We start from the raw sequence: 24,940 nt of genomic DNA on the forward strand, positions 1-24,940 counted from the left end.
CACACACATCTTCAAAAAGTCCATTTTGACGAGTTTTCAACCTGCCGCTAGAGGGCGCTGTTGCAATTTGTGACGTCATCAATATTTTTTTTTAACTGCCCACCCTTGCTAGACACTTTTTCAACCGGAAGTAGAAGTCATGTGAGGTCACGCACACGAAACAAAATGAAGACCTAATTTATCCCTACCACATCCCACAAACAGAAACCTGAAATAATAAAAAAAAACTTTAACAAAAACAAGAGCTGTTTCGCTGCGCTTCGCTACGAAACAGCTAATAAAGACATTTCAACGTACTTCACATTTTCAAGGATGCGTTTCAACTGATAGAGCTACGGTGTATTTCTTGTTACTCCGTCAAAGCAAAAAGGGGGGGGGGAATGAAAATATCAATTGTTTAAGTATTCTGCTTTTGCATTTTTGTCTGAAGGCCTTGTATTACTCCATCACATTTGGCACAAACACAAAATATAACACACAGTTAAACATATTTACTGAACCTTAAAGCACAATGGTCAACTATTATTATATATATTGTGGAGAGATTAATCTTAGTCTCATTCTATGTACAAATATTTCTAACAAAATGTTCTCCCCACAAAAAAAATACCCCAAAGTATCGGACACACTCTGCCAAAGTGTGCTTACAATAAAGGAAACTAAAATTGAACATAAAAATAAAAGTCAAACGAGCCATTCAAATTTCTTTCTAAAAATATAAGTTCCAGAAAACATGTGCCTTCACTGAAGTTCTTTGTTTAAAAAAATTCATACAACTCCACAACTGAAATTCATTACGTTCATATTAGTTTCTCAAAGTCCACTTGTTGAAACATTTATGAATGATATTAACGTGATTTTGCCCTCATTTCGATTCTCCAGTTGTTTAAACCAGTGAAGGGTTTTTAATTAGCAATAATGTACAATCCCTTCACATTTTGTTTCTAGTTCATGATTTATAAAATCAGAAAACTTCAATGTGATCAAATTTTTTATGAATATTGTCTGCAAAAAATTACCTAGAATATACACTGTGTACATTTAAGATTATTTTTTCTTCAGAAAATCCCACCTTCGAAAACATGTTCTCCAATCTTCTACATATTTCTAACACTTACTAACTATACACGTACTGTTGATTTATTCTCACATGCACCCACACACAGACATAAACCTTTTTTACAAAATAAACTCTTCTTATACAATATATCACATTATTTTTGCTTTTTATATAAACATCAAATATATCGGATAGAGTTTATTTCAACTCTTAGTAAATTCTGATCATTCTTACACATTAGAATATTTAATTCATCTGTACAAAAGAGGTATCATATTTTTGGTTGACTCTATAAACAACGCCCTAACGAAGAGCAGCAAAGAGTCAACTAATTGTTCAAAATGTAAAAAGTTCAAAAAGGAAAATAATCAAATTGAAGTGTTTTTGAAAGTACTGATGTTTAATACTTGGTTGACCAGTGTTATAGTGTTCACTTCTCAATAGTATGTTGGGATACGTTTCATTCCATCTGTTAGTCAAACTCCAAACAACCACTTAAGGTTTGAAGAGACATTTCAATCGTTTTCGTAATACTGCTTCAAAAAAAAAACTACTTAACACATTTCTTCTGCTGTGAACTAAGCAGAGCACCAGTCAAAAACAGTGTACATTGTAACTTGCCTGGTAACCTTCTAACTTGTAAGCAAAATTGATTTGTGCTTAGCTAAATGTAGTGCTTAAGCAGCCTAATGAAGTTTGAGATGCACAATGATATGGCTAAGTGCTGACTACAACACTGGTAGTATTATATTTATAATTCTTTTGGCAATTTCTGGCTGGCTTATAGTACATCTGCAATTATATATTTCTTTTTAACTCAACCCGTAATGGCCCACTTTCCACTTTCTTCATATCCACATCAGAGGGGTGCATCCAGTATTATCAACAGCTTCCACGGTTGTACAGAGAGTATTCAGACCAAGTCACACTGTAGCGATAACGAAAACGATAATGAGCGTGTGCGTGTGCGAGCTCTGCGTGGAGCAATTAACCAATAGAATGCGTTCTCTTTGCGTCATGATCGTTATCATTTTCGTTATTGCTGCAGTGTGACTCGGCCTTCAGAAAGAAAACAAGACAACAAGACAACAATCTGTGAATAATCATTGTTTGTGTATACACAGAAAGGACAATAATTTGTAGTACTTATATCTGCATAAGGTTCTGTATCAACCTTGAACTCAATGAAGACTGTATGGTTTACAGTGGAGTATTGACATGTACTATTTCAGGCCTGGGAAGGAGGATGATCTAGACTCTCTGTACCTCCTTGCGAGGCTGTCTCTACATCAACTGACTCTGGCTACGGCTATTGCCAATGGCTGCAGTCACAATGATGAAGAAAAGGCCATTCTAGCAACAAAGACATAGCCACTCACACTGCCAAAGCTGTTAGACAACACTGGATGACCTCTGACCTATCTTCCTAGCTATCATTATTTGCAGGAACTGTAAGCATCGGAATAGTTTCTGGGATGCTAAAGATGTATGAAGTGATTGTGTAACAATTACGCGATCATGTCACAGTACTCCGAGTCAAATCAGACATGACCACTTTAGTAAATATCAAAATATCTAATTATTCTATCAATTAATCAATGTTTAATGTAGAAAATGATTGATTACATATCAATTTATCGATTGTTTTGCAACCACTCAGCACCTTTTACTGTATCCACACCTGTCACTATCTAGGCACAAGGACTGCTACTAGAATTAGCATAGTCATGAATATTCAATGTGCTATCATGGCTTAATGTCAAATTCATGAATAATTCATGAATTGTGCAATTTCTCACTTATCATGGCAAATTCGTTAATAACTCATTCCATTTTGGAAGATGAATAATTCAGTATTTTTCAATGACTAAAACACTGACTTCCCACACATGAAAAATTTAAAAGATTCTTAATCCACTTTGTAAATTCATTTGTAATTCATGAATAATTCATTAGGTATGCATGATCAGTGAATAATTCAGTATAAGCCTAATTAGTTGCATATTCAACTTATGAATATTGATGCACAATTTATGAATATTTCATCAAAAGCCAATGGTGTGAATACAGATTATAAAAACACCATTTTACTCAATTTATTCCAATAACAAGAATTAGTCATTGAATACCAAACATCAAAAAAGTCTTGCACAGATTTGAGTCAAATTCAACAAATATGCACTGAACATTTATCACATACATAATATACATATATTTGTTCACCATTTCCACAACAACAACAACAACAACAACAACAACACCCCGAAAATATATACTTCTCTGTTTGCTCGACGAGCACTTATCTTAAAGTGACACCATTTCAGCATTCAGTAACTTTGCCTATTGAGCTGTCACTTGAACCATTGTGAACCGGACGGCCATTTACCGGCACAAGTCCATTTTTAGGTGTTCGTTTCCTTTCCTTAGGCGCCATATTTTCATAAGCATCTTTCTCATCTCCAAGGATTGAAACTCGTTCCATCTCCTCAGCATTCATTTTATCATGAGTGGCTTGAAGTCTTTCATCGCTGTGATAGAAGGAGTTGATAGCGAACTTAGAAGACACCATGTTGGTGTCTTCAACAAACTGAATAATCTCTAAGAAGGTTGGGCGGAGTTTCTCGTTGAACTGCCAGCACATCACCATAATCTCATCCCTGAGAACAAAAGTAAAAAGGTTGAAGATAACTCAAGAAACTAAGACGAAAGAAAGTTAAAATGTTGATCAACTCATAACAAAACCATCTCCCCTACATATAATAACCTTTCTCAAAGTCTTCACATGTTATTGCTTCACACTTTAAGAGAATGTTTTGAAGGGATTGAACTTTGAACTTACAGTTTATCTGGGCATCCGTCTGGTTTGTTTAAGACGTTTCCATTCTTGACGTATTCTCCAGCTTCTTCATTTGACATGCCTTGGTATGGCAGTTCACTTAATGTGGCAATCTCCCACATCAATACACCAAATGACCTGTAAGAATAACACTAATAACGTTTTACCTCCAGTCTATATCTTCTCATGTTACATTGTAGTTTCAAGGGTGAAGTTTAAAATTGAAGCTAAGAATCTGCCATTGTTTCTTACCAGACATCAGAGCTTGCAGTGAAGACTCCATCTCTAATTGATTCCGGCGCCATCCATCGGATCGGTAACATTCCACCTTTCTCTTTCCGATAATAGTCAGACTGGTAGATATCTCTTGCTAAACCAAAGTCAGCTACTTTACATGTACCTTCTTCAGATACTAGACAGTTTCTTGCTGAGAGATCTCGATGGACAAATTTATGAGCAGTGAGGTACGCCATACCATCGGCTACCTCAGCTCCCATGTTGATGATGTCTGCTAGGGTAGGTGGATACTTCCTGTTATGAAGCTGTAGAGAGGTACAAGTCAAAATAACAAACAAGTTAGCAACTTATTTTACATCAGTAACATTTTACATTGTGAACATTTTATCGACAAGTTTTATCAAAATTGATGAAGCACTTTTAAGTGTACTTAAAAGTACACTTTGAGAGTAACCAGCTTTATGCAAATGACAATGAACTGTACTCTTGCAACATCAAGGATTCTAGCAAGTTTTGGTGCTCAAGCAACTCTCAGTTCTTGAAATAAATGCCAACAATATATTATGACCCTGATATAAACTCACAGCCACATCAGCTTGGTTCTCTGGTCGGCGAGCTCGAAGCCAGTTCTTCAAATCACCTTGTGCCATGTATTCCATAATGACATAGGTAGGTTGGCCTTTAGAAACCACACCCAGTAATCGCACTACATGGTGGGTATGGATAGCTCTGTAAAGCAGGAGCAAATAGAAATGTTATTGTCTTTAGTCCCGTTTTCAAGATTTGCGTTTGCAAAACTCAAAACAACTGGGTTTTTAGTCCTGGTAACACTCCACATATTTGTTGTCACTTGACCTTAAGTACCAATTTAAAAGTCTGGTTGAAAACAACTTGCTGTCTTGTAGTACTCAAGATTTTCAATGTCGTTTAACCTTCATATTCTTAATGCAAATTTAAATACATAGGTTCCAATTTAGAAGTTTAGTGAGAAAATAGAATTAGCCTTCGAGAAATACTCTGCATTATCAAAACATGGCAATTTAGTTTCCATTGGCACTTAATACAAACTGAATTTAGTTGAAAATAGTTATTGGGTTGTAAACAATAATAAATTATCAACAAAGTTATGAGGATTAAAAGGACAGAAATATACAGTCAAATAACATCTACTTAAATACAAGAAAAGTAACAAACTATTTACAACGGACTGAAAACCTGTAGTGAACAAACCTACAAATGAGTACCCCTATTTACCTACAGCTGACGGGTTTAATAAATGAGCAGAGTTTAAAACAAAAGAGTAATGTTTGTACGAGGAACACAAAGTCTACGCCTACATCTACTAAAACAAATGTACTTTAGATTGTACCTGTTGAGAAATATTTGGAATGAGTGGAATAAGATCAAAGGAGGGGAAGTATGAAAGGACAGTTTGAAATCACAAAGCTTTGTCAAACTTAATACCAGTGCAAAGCAAATTGTGAAAATAACAAACAAATAAACATTTTAAATCAATTTAACCTTAGTCACAATACAATAGTTTTCAATCAATCACACAATGAATAACAATACAATGTCATCCAATGAATAACAATTCAATAACATATATACAATGAATAACAACACAATAGCAAACAATGAACATCAGCATACAAGGAAAACAAAGATGAAATCACCAATAACCAGATACTGTCTCAAATGAAACCAAGCCGAACTCATTAATAAGACTTAATGATATGACTTGGTGACTAAAACCAGGCATGATAATTGGTCCTTGGAAAAAAGTAGGAAATCTACTAGAGTCCAAGGGCTGACATAACGAGATGACTTGGTAAAAAAGGCAGGATATTTGGTTCTTGGAAAAAAAAAGTTGGAAAATCTTCTACAAGGGCTGCTGATTATTCCTAAGGAGTAGGGTTTACTGGACTTTTGGGCTATTTAATCACAGTTTTTCTAATTTTTTCAAAGTAAAAAAAATCAGGGAAAAAAACGTCTGAAAAACTTACTTCATAACCGATGCTTCATTTAAGAATTCAATGCGATCCCGTATTGATGCATTAGCCTGTACAGACTTGACAGCAACTGTTGAGACGTCTTCTTCAGGAATGATCTTCTTAGCGTGTCCTTCGTATACCATACCAAAGCTACCTTTACCAAGCTCACAGATTATATCCAACTGGTTCCTTGGAAACTCCCATTCATCAGCAACGTACACTGTCATGGAAACAAAGTAAACGAGCAATTTAGATCAAACTCAGTCAGTCAAACTCAAGCTCATCAGCAACATACACTGTCATGGAAACAAAGTAAACAAGCAATTTAGATCAAACTCAATGAGTCAAACTCAAACTCATCAGTGACATACACTGTCATGGAAACAAAGTAAACAAGCAATTTAGATCAAACTCAGTCAGTCAAACTCAAACTCATCAGCAACGTACAATGCCATGGAAACAAAGTAAACAAGCAATTTAGATCAAACTCGCCAAGTCAAACTCAAACTCATCAGTGACATACACTGTCATGGAAACAAAATAAACAATCCATTTAGATCAAACTCAGTGATGAGTCAAACTCAATCTCATTAGTGACATACACTGTCATGGAAACAAAGTAAACAAGCAATTTAGATCAAACTCAATGAGTCAAACTCAAACTCATCAGTGACATACACTGTCATGGAAACAAAGTAAACAAGCAATTTAGATCAAACTCAATGAGTCAAACTCAAACTCATCAGTGACATACACTGTCATGGAAACAAAGTAAACAAGCAATTTAGATCAAACTCAGTCAGTCAAACTCATCAGCAACGTACACTGTCATGGAAACAAAGTAAACAAGCAATTTAGATCAAACTCGCTGAGTCAAACTCAAACTCATCAGTGACATACACTGTCATGGAAACAAAGTAAACAATCCATTTAGATCAAACTCAGTGATGAGTCAAACTCAATCTCATTAGTGACATACACTGTCATGGAAACAAAGTAAACAAGCAATTTAGATCAAACTCAGTGAGTCAAACTCAAACTCATCAGTGACATACACTGTCATGGAAACAAAGCAAACAAGCAATTTAGATCAAACTCAGTGAGTCAAACTCAAACTCATCAGTGACATACACTGTCATGGAAACAAAGTAAACAAGCAATTTAGATCAAACTCAGTGAGTCAAACTCAAACTCATTAGTGACATACACTGTCATGGAAACAAAGTAAACAAGCAATTTAGATCAAGCTCAGTCAGTCAAACTCGAACTCATTAGTGACATACACTGTCATGGAAACAAAGTAAACAAGCAATTTAGATCAAACTCAGTCAGTCAAACTCAAACTCATTAGTAACGTACACTGTCATGGAAACAAAGTAAACGAGCAATTTAGACAGGCATTGTCATGGAAACAAAGTAAACAAACAATTTAGATCCTAGCTCAAGCCCACGCATACAACTGTTACTTCACCAAAAAAACAGGAAATTACAAACAAAATGTCAATGATTTTGTACAGTATTTTTCAATTTCGAATGGTAAAACTGAAAATAAAAAAGAGGAAATCTGCTGATCCGACGCAAAGTTGCGAGTCTGTCCACACTTCTCTATTCCCCGACCTTGGATAAATTATTAATAATAAATTTAGTTGGTACTCACTGTCACTGGTACTCATATATTCAGGATTGACGGAGGCATACAGGACACCATCAGGCATCTGGTTCTTCTTGTACCTGATCAGAAAAAAACAATCGATAAATAATCATTCCATATCCTACAACTATCTTCATTGCAATGCGTACAACGGGCACCCAATCACCATAAAATATTTCATTAATTGGGCAAGTAAACAGTAAAATTGAAAAAAAAAATAATAACGTTGGACAAGCTAGAGAACAATGGATTGCCAGAAAACGTGTCCGTCAAAGAGACTCTACACTCTAAATGGCACAAACAGAAAAATCTCAATAAAATATAACAACAATTATGTACATCTACGACAACAAAACAATGGAAAGGATTTGAAGAGCAGAGTTATTAAATGATACATAATCAATACCAGTGACAACAACTTAATTAATTATCAAAAATTAATTGACTACATTATTTTGTTAAAGACAATGTTGAAATGTTGAGCTGCATCCCTAGTGACAGCTACAGCTATGGCTGTTGCTAAGAGTGTATTTAAAGACATCCTATACTACAACACATGATCCACCCTTAGCTGTAGCCAGAGCCAATTCAAACACAGCCTACTATTCACTAATAGCAAAGATTATAGAGCGCCGCAAGGCGCAAGATGCGGAACTGAAGCTTTATCTATTGTTGGAACGTGAAATACGCATGGGCGCCATTTCAGCAAGTGAATGTTTTGTTTCCCATTGATAGGAATGGTCATTGTCTGCACCGATCTGCACTGATCTATTGTTGTATCAAAAGAGTTACTTGCCGAAATGGCGTCCAGTGGGATTTCACATTTCAGCCCGAGTTCCACATCTTGCGCCTTGCGGCGCTCTATAATCTTTGCTGATAGTAAATCTTGACACTCTTGTTTAATGATTTGATGCCCAGTTGTCTTACCTCCATCTAACCAGTAACCATATGAAGAATACCAAGATGATTACTACAGCAACACACACACCAATAGTAGCTCCCATTGCACCCAGACCCGACTCTTTATCATTGATTTTCTCTGAAAAGTCAACAAGAAAATTATCAATGTTCCTAACTCTTTGTGAAATCCACCACTGGGGTCGATTCACAAAGATAGTCCTTACTTAGGACTAATCCGAGGAATCTTAAAGTTATTAAAGAAACGTGTTGCTAGTGCCAAGTTTAACTCGTCCTAACAGGAGATAAGACTAGAGTCTTAACTGTTTGTGAAATCCACCCCCGGACCAGCCAGCGACTTAAACCAGGTCCTAGACCAGCCAGGGACAATCTCAAAACACGATGAAAGGTAGCTTGACAGAAAACAAAGATTGCTGCTGAAGGATTCCACTCACCTTTAAGAGGTTCAGGTACATTGAATAAAACCGGTTCAGTCCATGGTCCTTCTCCAGCGAGTGAGATGACTCGAACTCTAGCCGTATAATTCCCTGGATCTAAAGCTTTCAATTCGTACCCTTGATCCTGGAGAAACTGATGCTCCGTTAAACACTGTGAACAACATAGATACAATAGATGTTAACATTTCAGCATGAATTAAGGATAGGTTTCCAACTGCCTGGATCCTTGAGAAACTGATGCTCTGTTAAACACTGGGAATAACATGGATTTATGACATGGTAATATTTCAGCATGGATAAAGGATAGGATTGGAACTGCCTCTATCCATCGGGCTAGCTCGGTGATCAAGGGGAAAGACACCTGATCTAGAATGGCAAAGGTTCTGGGTTTGAATCTCACCCGAGTAATATACCTGGGTGGGTTTTGTTTTCCCACAAGAATCAAACGTGTATACAGTGCTTCACACATATTGGTGTATGGGTAAAACCAAATCATATTACATGGGTACAATTCATATGAAATGTGAACAAATATGAACAATTGGTAAAAATCAAGTTCACAAAGTTGAAAATTGATGATACAATTTATGCCATACATCTTTACCAAATTTGATGAGTTTTCATACCTGTGGATAGTTACCACTTTCTTATTTTTTTAGTCAACAATCATAAATAACACAAATTTATACCTTTGAATCACATCAACACAAAATGCAATGCTTCTAAAGTGAATATATTAGCATAAATTAACAATTGCTGCACATATTTGAATAAATTAATATGATTTCTAAAGCATTGTTTTAATTGCACATCTTGCAACAACCCCGACAAAAACCATATTTCTCACTGATAAAATACTCACAGTATCTTGCACCACAATCTTCTTTTCTACCTCGTTTGAGATAGTTTCCCCATTGGCATCTCTGCTTGATATACCCTCAATGGAGTTACTACCCTGTTTGGGGGTGTTATCCACCTTAGAGAATTCCACCTCATGTACGATGACGATGCCGTTAGGATTCTTTGGTTCTTCCCATGTCAACTTGACGCTGCGATCTTTTGGATTCTTAGATGTGGAGTTAGCCGTCACTGGGGACGGGATTTCATCAGCTTCAGCTAAGAACAGAATAAAACACACAGATGTTAAACACAAGATTTCACTGCAGTTGGAAACTCTATAATGAGAATTTATAAATAAGACTTGAAGATTTGAAAGGTGGCAAGGCAACAAACATAACATGCGGTGACACCGTGGAGATGGAGCCAAAATTCATGGCTCTGCTTACAGTAAGCAAAGAATCTGTGCTTACGGACACAAGGAATTCTGCACTTTCACAGGATAGAAGGGAAGTTTTGCTTGTGCGCGTGTGTACTCCACGCTACTAGGCATTCGTAACTCTCACAGCTAGCGCTGAAATTCAGCGCTTGCACAGTAAGTGTAGAATGGTTGTCGTAAGCGCAGATATTGGCGGGATCCAGAACCATGAAATTGGGCCCAGGTTGCTTAAACCGCCCTACTTCGTTTCCCTCCATTCCTGATCAAGACAGAAGTCTTACTCACCGTTTGCCAACGTTCTCCCAAACGTTGCCATCTGCAGCCCACAGTGCTCACTATTACACGCTCGGACCTCTATCATATATTCTGAAAAGTGCTCAAGATCATTCAGAACCACTGATGTGTCTAAGACGTATGTTTCCTTGGGTGCTAAGGGCGTAGGGGCGGGTGAGGTACCCATAGGAGCTTTTAGATTAGGCGTACTGTCGTTGCCTAGTCCAGCAGTGGGTGGGGTGGTCAGGGATGGAAGGGTCACTCTAGGAGTATCTGGGACATCACGACGGCGACGTTTTCTTGAACCAGGTCTAGGAAGAGATGAGAAATTTTGAGTGAAGAAAGACAAGATATGTTAAAATACACTCAAGAAATCAACATGTTAATAAGGAATGAAAACTCAAACGGAATGTACATCTGTAAGTAATACATTACCTTTAGCTTTGTCTCAGGAGGGAAGGAAAATCAAGCAATAAAAGAAACTTATTTGGGACAATACAATCTCACACAGATATCTTTGCTTCTCACAAAACACAACAGACTTGTTTAGTATCCATATACTCAATGCATACAGACATCAAACTACACAGTTTTAAATCCAATAAATGTGTAGTCGAGTGTTTTGAATGAATTGAGCTCAAGTGAAAGAGTGCAGTACAATAAAAAAGTATACAGCGGTGCGATATATTGCATTACATAATCACTCACTCACGCATTGACGTTTAAAAACACACCCTCAATTGAAATATTTAAAACATACATGTATATTGACAATCAATATTAAATAATGGGTGGTTTTGGTTTTTACTACTACTACAGGATTTGATAATAACTATACCAAAGGAATATAACTATTTATTAATATCCCCTACTATGTATTTACAAACTAATATCCCCTATTATATAACACCCAAGCAGATCCTTGCCATTTGATTGGAGGATTGTCCGTCACGTGATAGCAAATAAAAGTACCATTGCACGCTGAGTCACTCGCCGTGCTTTTTCGTTCCATCCGAAAAGTACCATTGCACGCTGGCACGCTGCCAGCGTGCAATGGTACTTTTCGGATGGAACGAAAAAGCTGAGTAAAAACAGCACTGCGTGCGCGTGTCTTTGGTAACGCAGCAGGTGTTACTGCAAGAAGGCATAGTAAAATTACTAGCATTCGGCTTCTACAGTTGAAATTGTTTGTTTTGAAAGTTGTTTCTTTCAATCAAAATGACAAAGTTCTACTTGGATGTTATATAAAACAAATAATGAATGTTTTTCATTCGTGCAATGGTGCGAATATGTTCATTCGTTGAAAGCTGGAATGTTCCATTCAACTCGGCTCCGCCTCGTTGAATAGAACATTCCATCTTTCAACTCATGAACATATTCGCACCATTGCACTCATAAACATTCATTATGTGTATACTATTTAGATACATGTATGTATCTGCATTCAGTTATCATTTAAAAGGAAAACTGCTGTCCACAAATGTGACTTTGTAAACAAGAATGTTTGTGTTATTTACTCAAATTTTTTAACTATGACAGCTGGAACTTGATGTGCAGGAAATCTTGAAATACAAACAAAATTTGTGGTCAAGATTCCAGCTAAAATTCATCATTCAGGAAAAGATAGCATTGGAGACAAATAATCTGATTTCAAAACTCTCAAAAAAAAAATCAATTTCAAATTTGTATCCATTTCTGACTGCCCGAAAGTTCCAACCACACACAACTTTAGTATTTATGAAGCAAGTTCAATTTTTTTTTTTTTTTTAGTTTATTTTAAAATGTCACAGTTATCCATCAGGTCTAAATATTTCCTTTAAAAAAATGACAGCTTTCCTTTTACTAAATCCAGTGTATTAACTCTAACCAAAATAAAACAATTATTCTAAACATTCTAAACTCTAAATTGATTTATTTCTATTGTTGTCAAGCCTCTATATTTGTCAAGCTTCTTTACTATAACTAGCCGTGAAAGTTAATCATAGTCACACATCCATAGAGACACCACTAGTTGGTAACACCTGGTGATCTTCCTGCAAAGTCTACAGTTTTCACATGGCACCAACTGCATAACTCAACAGCACACTAACCAATGGTGTGTTTAGCGAATGCAAGAAAGTAAGGGCCATGTCACATGTGACTCTTCACAGGCAACTAGTTTCAGACTTCAAGAAGAATACAAACTATAGCATTCTCCTGAAGATGATCAGAGCAAACTGATCGAGACATTGAATAGTTAGCCCTTGTATCTTTTCACAGAGCCAACATTACTCAAAAGAGATTTTCACATGGTGTTGCCGTGAACCTCTCTTAGTTAACTTTGATTCGATCCCTACATAGCGTGACACTGGCAGGAGAATCTTTCCTCTGCTACCTAAGCAATTAACTCCCTTCCCTTCCAAGTAGCATCACAAAACTTTGCAAGATTTATTTTAGGTGGTGAACAACTTAGTCAATAAATGTTGCACACGTGGACGCACACACAGTTTTGTGAAACCAGCGGCTGATGTGACATGGGAGATGGATTTGATAGAAAGGGCTCGTTACCCACACCCTTTCAACTTTATCTACACACTTCAACCTAAACCAGAATCAGCAGGCATTAAACTAGAATACATGTACTACAGTTTAAAGGCAGTGGACACTATTGGTCAATTACTCAAAATAATTATCATCATAAAACCTTTCTTGATAACGAGTAATGGTGAGAGGTTGGTGGTATAAAACATTGTGAGAAACAGCTCCCTCTGAAGTGACGTAGTTTTCGAGAAAGAAGTAATTTTCCACGAATTTGATTTTGAGACCTCAAGTTTAGAATTTGAGGTTCTCAAAATCAAGCATCAGAAAGCACACAACTTCGTGTGACAAGGATATTTTTTCTTTCATTATTATCTCGCAACTTCGACGACCGATTGAGCTCAAATTTTCACAGGTTTGTTATTCTATGCACATGTTGAGATACACCAACTGTGAAGACTAGTCTTTGACAATTACCAATAATGTCCACTGTCTTTAAAAAAAAAAAAGAAGAAATAATCAACAAAAGATCAACTACTGACTAACTATGAAGTTGTGTATAGATTTAGTTGTCTTCAAAGTAAGTGCGACCATGCACAAAAGGAACAAAAATATTGAATTTATAAATTCAGATGTGCTTTGAGATAAAGAGTCTTGAAAGTTTTAAGTTAAGGGAAGGAAAGTTTTTGTTTTGATAATGGGAAATTTTTTGAAAGCTTAATTGTCATAATAATGGTAATAGTAGAAAGCGTCATGAGAAATAGAGTCGTCAGGAAGGTCCCTGTTGATTCAAAGTCAAAACAAGTATCTCAACAAATTTTAATCCCCATTATATTAATACAGTCATTATAATAATATAACCACATGTAGGAATTCCTTGATCATCAATGGGTGCATCTATATCATGCAGGTGTTGCACTGGCCACATGCAAAGTTATGCAAAGTTATGCAAATGAGCGAGACCCTTCCAGAGACAACAACAACAGCGAGGCATTACATACAAAGCATTCAGCAAAAAATGGTAAGCAAAAAAAAGCATGGCTCTGTCATTCAAGGCTTCTGATGTAAATACAACATACTGCACCAGACTACACCATTCAATGTACAGGATGCAACTCAATGACCGTTGACATGATATAGTGACCCTTAACCTTACCTTGTGTTTGATTCGTTAAACTTGAAGTAAATCCTTTAATAGTAACATGACGGGTAGAGGTTTGTGGATGAAGGGTGGGAAGGAATGAAGCCCAGGAGGAAAAAAGGTGAAGCTGTTAGGTTGTTCACTGATTAGTTATCAATTAATTGTTAGCGATTAATTGTTAAATTTAAAATCTTTTTCAAACTGTTAGTCAGCTTTTATGAAGTCTTTGATTTTTTTTTTTTTTAAGTTGAATAAAATTCACAATATATGTTGATAATTTGATTGTGCTATAATAAGTTCCTACATTCGTTGACTCAGATTTAATATGAATACCCAGGGTCATGAATTGTGGTAGAATCAGGAGATGAGGATTGTGGGATCTCAAATGATGAATCAACCAATGATGTTGAAATGTAACTGTAACATACACTACCACCAAATATAGTTTCATTATCTCCGGGAATGACAGGTAAAAAAGGTTCTCAAATGAAGTTGAATGATTTCAATCCTAACTTAAACTCCAAACAGGAAAAGAATTATAAGAAAATCTAGAAGGAATTAGAGATTCTGAAATAAAAAAAATTCTGTCAGTAAAGAGAAGTTTTCAATGCACATCAAATCATGGATGAGAGCAAACTCTAACTTGTCTAAAACATGAATATTAAAAATAGGTTATCAAGGCATTAATTTTCTATAAAAAAAAGGGTTCTGTGAATGTTGTTTTTTGTTTGTTTTTTCTTTAGAAAATGCAACAACATCATCATTTACCATAATTAATAAGTGTTGAAAACAGCTGTAACAAATTCCTACTGTGTTGTTTACATTATTTGCTTAAATAGACAACAATAACTTGTTAAAAAAAAATGTATCCAAACACATTATAATTAACTCCTAATAATCAATATAAATCCCTGGTAACCGGCTTTATCAATCAGTCAACATGGGTAAGGCAGGGAGCCGAGTCAATGTATTGATTCATGACTGTGATTATGAATTTGAAATGAGACACCAAGCTTCCAACTCCAACGTGGTTGGAATATCCTACAAGCATTAGTAAGCCTCTCTTTGTTGCTAGAGACTTCATATGAAATGATTTATTGACAACGCTATGCATGGCTTAGTTAGGGAGGGGAGGGGATACAAATAACACAACATTATTAGTTTGTAAGTACCTGTGGTTAAAGAGAGTGGTTAAATTGGGTAGAATCATATCCATGGTCGATAGTGTTAGGTCAATATTTGTTAATAAAAGTTATTGTGATTCAAACTGAGATAGGAAAGGGAATTTTACCACCAGGGTTGTTTCAGAATGTCCCAAAGAGAAGTCCCTTTTCCCACTTTTTTTTTTTTGAAGAACTTTGCAGAAAATGCTTTCCACCGCAGAAAAAGAAGTCCCTTTTCCCCACTCGTTTTATTTTTTAAAAAAACTTTGCAGAAAATGAAAAATGCAGTGAACCCAATGTGCAATGGTAGAAGGTCATGTTATCCATGGTTAGATGCCATTTAGCTGAAATGATTTAGAGTGTGCCTAGACATGACAATGGTGACACAAACCCAACAACAATATTGTTGCTATTTTCTTATTAAGTGCAAAACTACTTTCTTTGGATGGCAATATTAAGACAATGCATCATCTATCTAGTTTCCAATAAGTACATCCCTCCAGAGGAGTACAGTCGTACTCGTTCATGAATGAACATCATCAAAGTTTCTCACTAAATGTTCAATAAGTACATCCCTCCAGAGGAGTACAGTCGTACTCGTTCATGAATGAACATTATCAAAGTTTCTCACTAAATGTTCAATAAGTACATCCCTCCCGGGAGTACAGTCGTACTCGTTCATGAATGAACATTATCAAAGTTTCTCACTAAATGTTCAATAAGTATATCCCTCCAGAGGAGTACAGTCGTACTCGTTCATGAATGAACATTATCAAAGTTTCTCACTAAATGTTCAATAAGTACATCCCTCCAGAGGAGTACAGTCGTACTCGTTCATGAATGAACATTATCAAAGTTTCTCACTAAATGTTCAATAAGTACATCCCTCCAGAGGAGTACAGTCATACTCGTTCATGAATGAACATTATCAAAGTTTCTCACTAAATGTTCAATAAGTACATCCCTCCAGAGGAGTACAGTCGTACTCGTTCATGAATGAACATTATCAAAGTTTCTCACTAAATGTTCAATAAGTACATCCCTCCAGAGGAGTACAGTCGTACTCGTTCATGAATGAACATTATCAAAGTTTCTCACTAAATGTTCAATAAGTACATCCCTCCAGAGGAGTGCAGTGGTACTCGTTCATGAATGAACATTATCAAAGTTTCTCACTAAATGTTGTTACTTTACACCCACAGAGAACCCCTTGTTATTGAGAATCTTCATCTTAAGTAATACCAATTGCAGGTAAGATTGATCTTTATCTTATTATTTAAATCACAAAGACTTGGAAGATATTTAAGGCCCTTTTCTATACCACGGCTTCAGCTTTGGATTTGGCTTCAGGCCCCGTTCTCTCATCTGAAGACCTGAACGCATACTCAAAGCACGCGCAATTGTAAAGAAAAAAAAAAACACAGGGCAAAGCACGCGCAATTGTAAAAAAAAAAACGCAGGGCCAAGCTAACCTAAACCGAATCTTGAGTCGAAGCTGTGGTTTCAAAAAAGGGCCTTAAGTTGATTGTTCAAACTTGCTGCTAATGATGAAAACTTTGCCTGCTATTGCTCAACAGAGAGCTGAAGTTAACGTGCAACAAAATTCAAAACTTTTAAAGACGTTGGTTGTTTTTCTTACCTCTGATGAAAGACGTTGTTATGTAAGAAGTTTTCAAACTCTTTTTGAAAGCGAGCTTCTTCTTCTTCTCGTTTGAGTGTTTCTTTGTCCTTAGGACAGGCGCAACATCCTTCCTTACACGTCTTATTCATGTCAAAGTCCTCCTCATCTGGCTCAGGGATGAACTCAGTCTGTAACATTGGTGGTTCTACAAAACAAAATAACGTCTTAACTCATTAGGTGTCAGTGCAGGATGTAGTCGCTCTCTGGTATCTACAGTGTCAGTGTCAATTTCATTTCATTTCATTTCACTTCAATTATTCTGGTTATGAAGCCAAAGACTCTCAGAAAAGCAAACTTATTCACTCCACACCATGGAGCTGAGATGGTTTAATGAGTGAAATAAGGCCCAGTGACCAGGGGTAATAATGTGGGGCGCTTTGGGACGCTCTCCGGGTGTGAAAAGCACTATATAAAAACGGGTTGTTATTATTATTAATATTATTTACTGTACTAGCCAATATTTGGTCACTATTTGGTCAATACTTACTTTCTCTGCAGAAGTCTCTCATTCTGAACTGATTGAGTGCAAGCTCCTGTTTGATCCATCGTACCTGGTATGCAGTTATGTTACTATTAGGTTTCTGTGGAAGTTGCCATGAAATCATGAGTTGACTGGATGAGTTAGCTCGGACTCTCAGGTCAGACGGTGGTCCTGGTTCTATGGACAAAATGTAATCACCAAAGAATATTAACATTTGAGAAAGACTCTCGTCAAAACGTACGGTTGTTTTGGTTGGTAATCACCAAAAAATATTAACATTTGAGAAACACTCTCGTCAAAACGTAGGGTTGTTTTGGTTGGTAATCACCAAAAAATATTAACATTTGAGAAACACTCTCGTAAAAACGTAGGGTTGTTTTGGTTGGTAATCATCAAAAAATATTAACATTTGAAAAAGACTCTGGTCAAATCGTAGGTTTGTTTTGGTTTGTAAGCTGTTGACAACATCTCTTTTATTGGAATTAGCAATCCAATAAGTTCAGATATTGTTTTCTGTTTAGTAGCTTCGTCAAATTGTGAACAGGGCCCAATTTCATGGCTCTGCTTACCGTAAGCAAAGAATCAGCCCTTACGGAAGCAGGAAATTCTGTGCTTCTGTCAAGCATATTTACAGGTAAGCAGGGAACTCATGCTTGTGTGCGTGCGTACTCCACGCTACTAGGCATTCCCCGCTTACAAAGCTAATGCAGAAGTTCGGCGGCTTGCAAATTAAGCGGATGATGGTGATTTTAAGCATAGAGTTTGTTGGTAAGCAGAATAATGAAATTGGGCTTGATATGACTAAGGATGGTTAGGTGAGAAGGAAGGAGGAGGGAGGGTGAAGGGGTAGGAAGGGGGGGGGCGAGGAGCAGTTCGGGAAGGACATAAAGTAAAATGATATCAAGATCTTACCATCCTCCTTGGTAGTGATGTAAGTTATTTCACTTTGAGCTCCCTGCTCAGCCGATGATATCATGTAAGCTCGTACAAATATTGCATATTGTGTCCAAGGTTCCAATCCAACCACAATGGCGATCCTGTTCTCTGCTTTCTCAAGAACTGATTGCCACATACTAGTCCCACAAGCATCCTCACCGTCTAAAGCTGTTACATTCTTATGAGGCCTACGCTCAATCCAAACAAAAACATCAATATTTAGTAACACACAAAACCATCTGTTTCTTTTCTTGAAACAATTTCCATTAAAGGCAGTGGACACTATTGGTAATTACTCAAAATAATTATTGGCATAAAACCTTACTTGGAAACGAGTAATGGGGAGAGACTGATGGTATAAAACATTGTGAGAAACGGCTCCCTCTGAAGTGACCTAGTTTTGGAGAAAGAAGTAATTTTCCACGAATTTGATTTCGAGACCTCAAGTTTAAAACTTGAGGTCTCAAAATCAAGCATCTGAAAGCACACAACTTAGTGTGACAAGGGTGTTTTTTCTTAAATTTTCACAGGTTTGTTATTTTATGCATATGTTGAGATACACCAAGTGAGAAGACTGCTCTTTGACAATTACCAATAGTGTACACTGTCTTTAAACAAAAGTGTATTGTTATCTTTCAAATAACATGAACTGGTTGTAGTATACCAGTTTATAATTATAACATTCGGGCAGGACTTTGAAAACAGTTCAAGGGTTAAATGATATTAAAATTAGTCAATAGTATGACATCATTTGTACTTACGCTTTCCGATAAGAAACAATAAATCCAAGCAGATTGCGTTTATCTTTAATAAGATCGATATCCAGTTTCCATGCAAGAGTGAGTGTACTAGAGTTTGGTAAGGCAACCACCGTGATGACTTGAGCATTACCTGGTCAAATAAAAATTAATAGATTCAACCAATGAGTGGGAGGGATAATAAGACATTATAGTTGGTTAAGGAACCCCAATGTTTTTATCTGAAATGTCACCACAACATCGTCTTGACTGGCAGATACCTGGGGCTAATATCATATGGCATGTAAGCACAGCAAACTTGCTTAGCAGAACCAGGTTACCAGCCAAAATTACATAAAGCTTGCATTGTTGTGTCTGGTGCCCCATTTGATTGTTGCTTAACAAAGAAAACAAACTTTTTCTTCTGAACAGCTTTATGAAACTGGGCCCTGATATCACCAGGGCCTCTCAGGAGCTTATTTTTGTCTTCTTTTTCTTCTTAGAAAATTAATAATGATAATTGCATTCCATATTCATGGTATTGAATCCAAGCTTGCCTCATAAGTGAACTTAATCACTGCAGCTCGCAACCTGTAAAAGGGGTGCTTGTTGTGTAAACCACGAACACAGGGGTTAACCTCTACTCTTCCAAGATAAGTGTTCTGTTTTTTTATGCACTACCAATCTAGAAACCTATGTCCAATCTGAAGGAAAAAGAAATTATGGTACAGTCTCTTGCTCATGTTCTTTTTGAAGGTTTCTAACCAAGACACAAAAAGCTTTAGACAACAATAGACAAACAACAACAGAGAAACAGCAACAGATAAACACGCTCCCAAAAAGTGTGCTTTAACTTAACTTACATGCCACTTGATCTCCGTTTGTTCCAAAGTTATTCTTCAGCGGCGGGGTCAAAAAGTTGACCTTTTCCTGGAAGTCTCTGATCCGGGACACACAGAGCTTGGGATTATTGTGGAAAAACAACGAGCCGTTGCCGATGGTGATGTTAGGGTAGCTCCGACTGTCAAAAAGCTCTTGCAGGTTTCTGTTGTCTAGCAAGTAGAAGGAATACAAACTAAAAGGAAAGTATACACACAAAAAATAATTATTTTATAATTGATGGGGAAACAGTTTTAATTTTTAACTGAGGCTACTCAAAATAAATCATCTTGACAGGTTCGAAAATAATCTTTCCTTCTTATTAGCTTGAAGTCGGGGAATCTTACAAACATATGTTTAAAATATACTGGCTGCTGCCTCCAAGGTTGTTTCGTAAACTTGGGTGTGATCACTGGCTACATAGCAGTTACAGTTTCAATGGCTTCTGACAGGCCCCCACCCCCCCCCCCACCCCCCCCCCCCCCCAAAAAAAAAAGTTTGTAGAGTGCCGACACATTAATCCGGAGGTCATCCGGAGGTTCAAATCCTGTTCTAGTCAATTTGTCTTTGTTCAACCCGCAAATCTTTACTCACCCATTCTCAAGGTCACGTCCACCAATTCGTTTGAGACGTTTGAAGAAGTTAAGGCTGACCAGGGAGTGAGCCATCCGAATAACTATCTTCTCTGTCACCTCTTCAATCATACCTAAATTCTTCTCCAAATCCTTCATGATGTTCGCTGCAAAGAGACAAAACAATTATCATAAAGATAGATGCTGCAGGCCCAATATTTTACTGAGGCAATAAAGGCGATTGCGTCCACTCCCCCTGGTCATTGCCTTGGTGCCCTCGAAATGATCCAGTAGAAATGTAGTTTCCTCATAGGGTGCCATTTACCAAGGATAAAATCCCTTGGTGCTCTCTTGCCCTTTCAAAAGCGAGATACAACATTTTTGACAAACTAAAACTCAAATTTTAGGGGATACAATGCTTTGGCTCCGACACAAAGAAATATTTCTCAAATCTAAACTTTCTTCTCATTCATAGTCTTATTTTGATCCCCATGTTGGATTCAACCACAACCTGTATCTGTGGCTATATTTAGTATGATCAAGCAGTCACGCTGGTTATAGTAATGCCACAAAAATGATACACTTACAACAACCGCAATTGCTCAGTCAACTCAACCTGTTTGACTTGTCTTGTACTGGCTGGTTTTCATGCCGGTTAATTTCACAACTCAGTTGGGGGTGCCTCCGGCAGTACTGAGTCACTTTAAGTGTCTTGGGGGTTGTGTATCGCTGTTATGTTTTAATAAACTGGATCCATTTGGGACACTCAAGAAAATACTGGATTGATTGGCTATAAACCAATGGCTTGTGAATGTTGACGCTCAGTCACATATCTGCTGATAATGTACAGTGCATTAGGCAGAATTGAGGAATGAAGTCTTCAACAACTTGTTTACTAAATGTTGTTCACTTGTTTAATTTTTTTATCGTCAGACTCAACCTTTAGGTTATAGGGAAAAAATGAAAATTTTCCTCCTTGGTCTAGCCTTCTCCATATCTTTTAATATCTCTATTGAGTGTAATTTTGAGAGAAATAAAGTAAAAAGAAAATAAATAATCAAAGAAGTTCAACCACAAATTGGTGTCTTTCCATAAAAACCTTAATTTTCTCTCTCTCTACATATATATATATGTATATTTTTTTTACACGTTTGATGACCTAACGAATGAACGACGTGTATAAATAGTCATTAACCCAAAACTAGAAAACAAAAAGCAATTTTAATGGAAAACATTCTGGCGTACATGGATCACTTATCTCTTTGCTAGGGGTAACTTATTAATACTAATTGAATGGACAAATATAACCTATGATATTAGAGAGAAAACTTTATGTTTGCATTCCTAATGGCAATGTATTATTAAAAGTGAAGTAACTAGGATTACAGTGTTTGTAATAATAGACACAAGGTGTTCCCGCTTACTTAAGAGAAGGTAAATATATCTGCGACCCCCAGGGAAGTCTGTCCCCTGGAGATTATGTTCTTCTAATGTGGAATTAGCGTGGGCTGAATGAGGAGGATTCAACAGAGGGCGCTATGCGTATTGGGGGACAGAGTGAAAAGGGGACAGAGCGAGCTAATATCTATGAGCCAGAGTGCGATAAAACCATGACCATAGTTTTGTTTAGTTACTCAAGTGAAATTACCTGGGCCCAATTTCATGGCTCTGTTTACCGCCGAATTCTTCGCTAACGGTCACTTTTCTCCGCATGTGCAAGCGCCAAATTTCTGTGCTAGCCTTGTAAGCGTAGAATGCCTAGTAACGTGGAGTACACATGCGCAGAAGCCAAAATTTGCCGCTAACCTGTGAAATACGCTTGCCGTAAGCACAGAATTCCCTGCTTCTGTAAGCGCCGATTCTTTGCTTACAGTAAGCAGAGCCATGAACTTGGGCCCTGTGCGCTGGTGTGCAACAAGGGTGTTTTTCTTTCATTGCATTTTCAATGACCATTTGAGTCCAAAATTTCACAGACTTAATGCATATGTTTGGACACACCAAGCGAGAATACTGGTCTAATGTCCACACAAACACAACTTTTTAGAAAATCTATCATGAATTTATTTTGCAAAGTTATTCTATCACAAAGTAAAAAGTTCTTTTCCCTTTAAAACATCCAACCATGTTTAGTGTGCCCAGTTGACCTCCTAAATTTCAGCTAATTTTGAATGTTGAAACCAGCAGGTATCAATAATAACCTGTTGCTAACACATGGTGCCCTGTTTAACCTCAACAATCAAGACTCTACCCCCTCTAGGAACCCCTCAGGGTATCTTACCCCCTTCAAAGCTTACCCCTACAGGGTATACATCTGCAGGGCTTAACCCTACAGGGCGTAACAGTGTGTACCCCTCTGGGCTAATCGAGATCATCTAGAATATTCAAGCCTTTAGACCTGAATCAGATGAACATCAAACAGTGAAACTATCGATATATCCTTCACTTGTGGTTCTAATCCTTCCGTGTCTACGCCTATGGGATAAGTTAGATCATCATGGATCACCCTTTGGATCAAGAGTCCAGGATCAGGAGACTATGGACTGCTAAAAATAAATGACACCCTACTGGGGGTACAGCCAAGGTCTAACTGGGATGAGGCAGGGTTGAGGTTGGGTATCAGACACACTGAGGATAAGGAGACTGAATGACTGTTAGGTGACACCCTACTGGGGGTACAGCCAAGGTCTAACTGGGATGAGGCAGGGTTGAGGCTGGGTATCAGACACACTGAGGATAAGGAGACCGAATGACTGTTAGGTGACACCCTACTGGGGGTACAGCCAAGGTCTAACTGGGATGAGGCAGGGTTGAGGTTGGGTATCAGACACACTGAGGATAAGGAGACCGAATGACTGTTAGGTGACACCCTACTGGGGGTACAGCCAAGGTCTAACTGGGATGAGGCAGGGTTGAGGTTGGGTATCAGACACACTGAGGATAAGGAGACCGAATGACTGTTAGGTGACACCCTACTGGGGGTACAGCCAAGGTCTAACTGGGATGAGGCAGGGTTGAGGTTGGGTATCAGACACACTGAGGATAAGGAGACCGAATGACTGTTAGGTGACACCCTACTGGGGGTACAGCCAAGGTCTAACTGGGATGAGGCAGGGTTGACTTGACCCCGGTTGGAATCACATCACTGAGGTTAACTTTGGGTGATACATAAGAAAAAACAAAGATGACAGTATTTTTTATTAAGTTGATCTGTTGTTTAGTGGAGGTATTTTCGTGGGATTGGACTCAGTGCTGATTGGACTCAACTCTTACCAACCTCCGAGCAATATCAAAATTTGATGGGATCATTGTTTAAATAAATTACATTTAATTCATTTAAATCTCTTGTTTCCTGTCTGCAGTCTATAACCACGAATAGTAATTTCCATAAAACAAAAAAGGGCCAAGACTAAGTTCATCTCAACCTCAATTTGATTATGTGAATTTGAAGGGAAGAAAAACAAGACAGCTCTACCGAACAAGTCTCTCCTAGAAGGCAAAGATGACCTTCAAAAACCTCCAGCTTGCACCCTTGACATTTCTACCATTGAGAAACTATTATTCATTGCACTCTGTGTCTGGAAGGTTGAACGGGTAGCGAGGAGGGTACAGGAGATGACTGTATTTAATGAGTGAACGAGCACTTTGGTGAGGAGTTTATATTACTCCCTAAAGGAATCTCAAAACTCAAATAATACTTTCAAAAAACAAATCTTTGAGCTGCTAGGCATTTAACATCATTATTATAATTGCAAAAAAAGGCAATTAACAGGTTGTTATGTAAAAGGTACATTTGAGAGAGATTGTATTTCCGAGACAAAATAAATAGTGGAGCAAATTGTGTACATATTCATCATTCTGATGGGATTTTGGATGGTAATTTGTTTTACTCAAGATGGTATCTTTCAGAAACAACTTCAGAACAAAATGCATAAATAATACGCCCAGTCAACAATCACATGCCCAAACTAAAAAAAAGACAATTTTTATCTCGGTTTGACTATTTATAGGAACTCAATACATGTTTTGAAAGTAATAAAATAAGAAGTAGATTGATGGACAAATATATGGTTCTCATAAAGTTATCCCAAAGGGCCTGTCACTATGACTTGTTTGTCGATCACAATCAAAACATGAAGTCATAAGAGATTTGC

At 37.3% G+C, this 24,940-nt stretch overlaps 1 protein-coding gene across 2 annotated transcripts in view; it reads right to left on the bottom strand.

Moving 5' to 3' along the window:
• Window positions 1-2,061: 2,061 nt before the first annotated feature.
• LOC117295730 (insulin-like peptide receptor) overlaps window positions 2,062-24,940 on the bottom strand; it is a 28,666-nt gene continuing 5,787 nt past the window's right edge. Inside the window, exons 3-18 of one of the 2 annotated variants that reach the window (XM_033778449.1) lie at window positions 20,812-20,956; window positions 20,202-20,413; window positions 19,363-19,492; window positions 18,578-18,789; window positions 17,672-17,842; window positions 17,143-17,329; window positions 10,695-10,993; window positions 9,996-10,249; window positions 9,131-9,284; window positions 8,706-8,817; window positions 7,785-7,858; window positions 6,140-6,347; window positions 4,718-4,862; window positions 4,149-4,438; window positions 3,900-4,034; window positions 2,062-3,717 (exon numbers count right to left, since the gene is read on the bottom strand). In XM_033778449.1, coding sequence (XP_033634340.1) covers window positions 3,381-3,717; window positions 3,900-4,034; window positions 4,149-4,438; window positions 4,718-4,862; window positions 6,140-6,347; window positions 7,785-7,858; window positions 8,706-8,817; window positions 9,131-9,284; window positions 9,996-10,249; window positions 10,695-10,993; window positions 17,143-17,329; window positions 17,672-17,842; window positions 18,578-18,789; window positions 19,363-19,492; window positions 20,202-20,413; window positions 20,812-20,956 — 3,065 coding nt within the window. In that variant the 3' untranslated portion in view covers window positions 2,062-3,380. Of the gene's footprint in view, window positions 3,718-3,899; window positions 4,035-4,144; window positions 4,439-4,717; window positions 4,863-6,139; window positions 6,348-7,784; window positions 7,859-8,705; window positions 8,818-9,130; window positions 9,285-9,995; window positions 10,250-10,694; window positions 10,994-14,355; window positions 14,389-17,142; window positions 17,330-17,671; window positions 17,843-18,577; window positions 18,790-19,362; window positions 19,493-20,201; window positions 20,414-20,811; window positions 20,957-24,940 lie in introns of those variants that run through there. The other variant, XM_033778450.1, reaches the window with a different exon arrangement.

Source organism: Asterias rubens, chromosome 10, assembly GCF_902459465.1.
Source record: "Asterias rubens chromosome 10, eAstRub1.3, whole genome shotgun sequence".
NCBI classification, from domain to species: Eukaryota; Metazoa; Echinodermata; class Asteroidea; order Forcipulatida; family Asteriidae; genus Asterias; species Asterias rubens.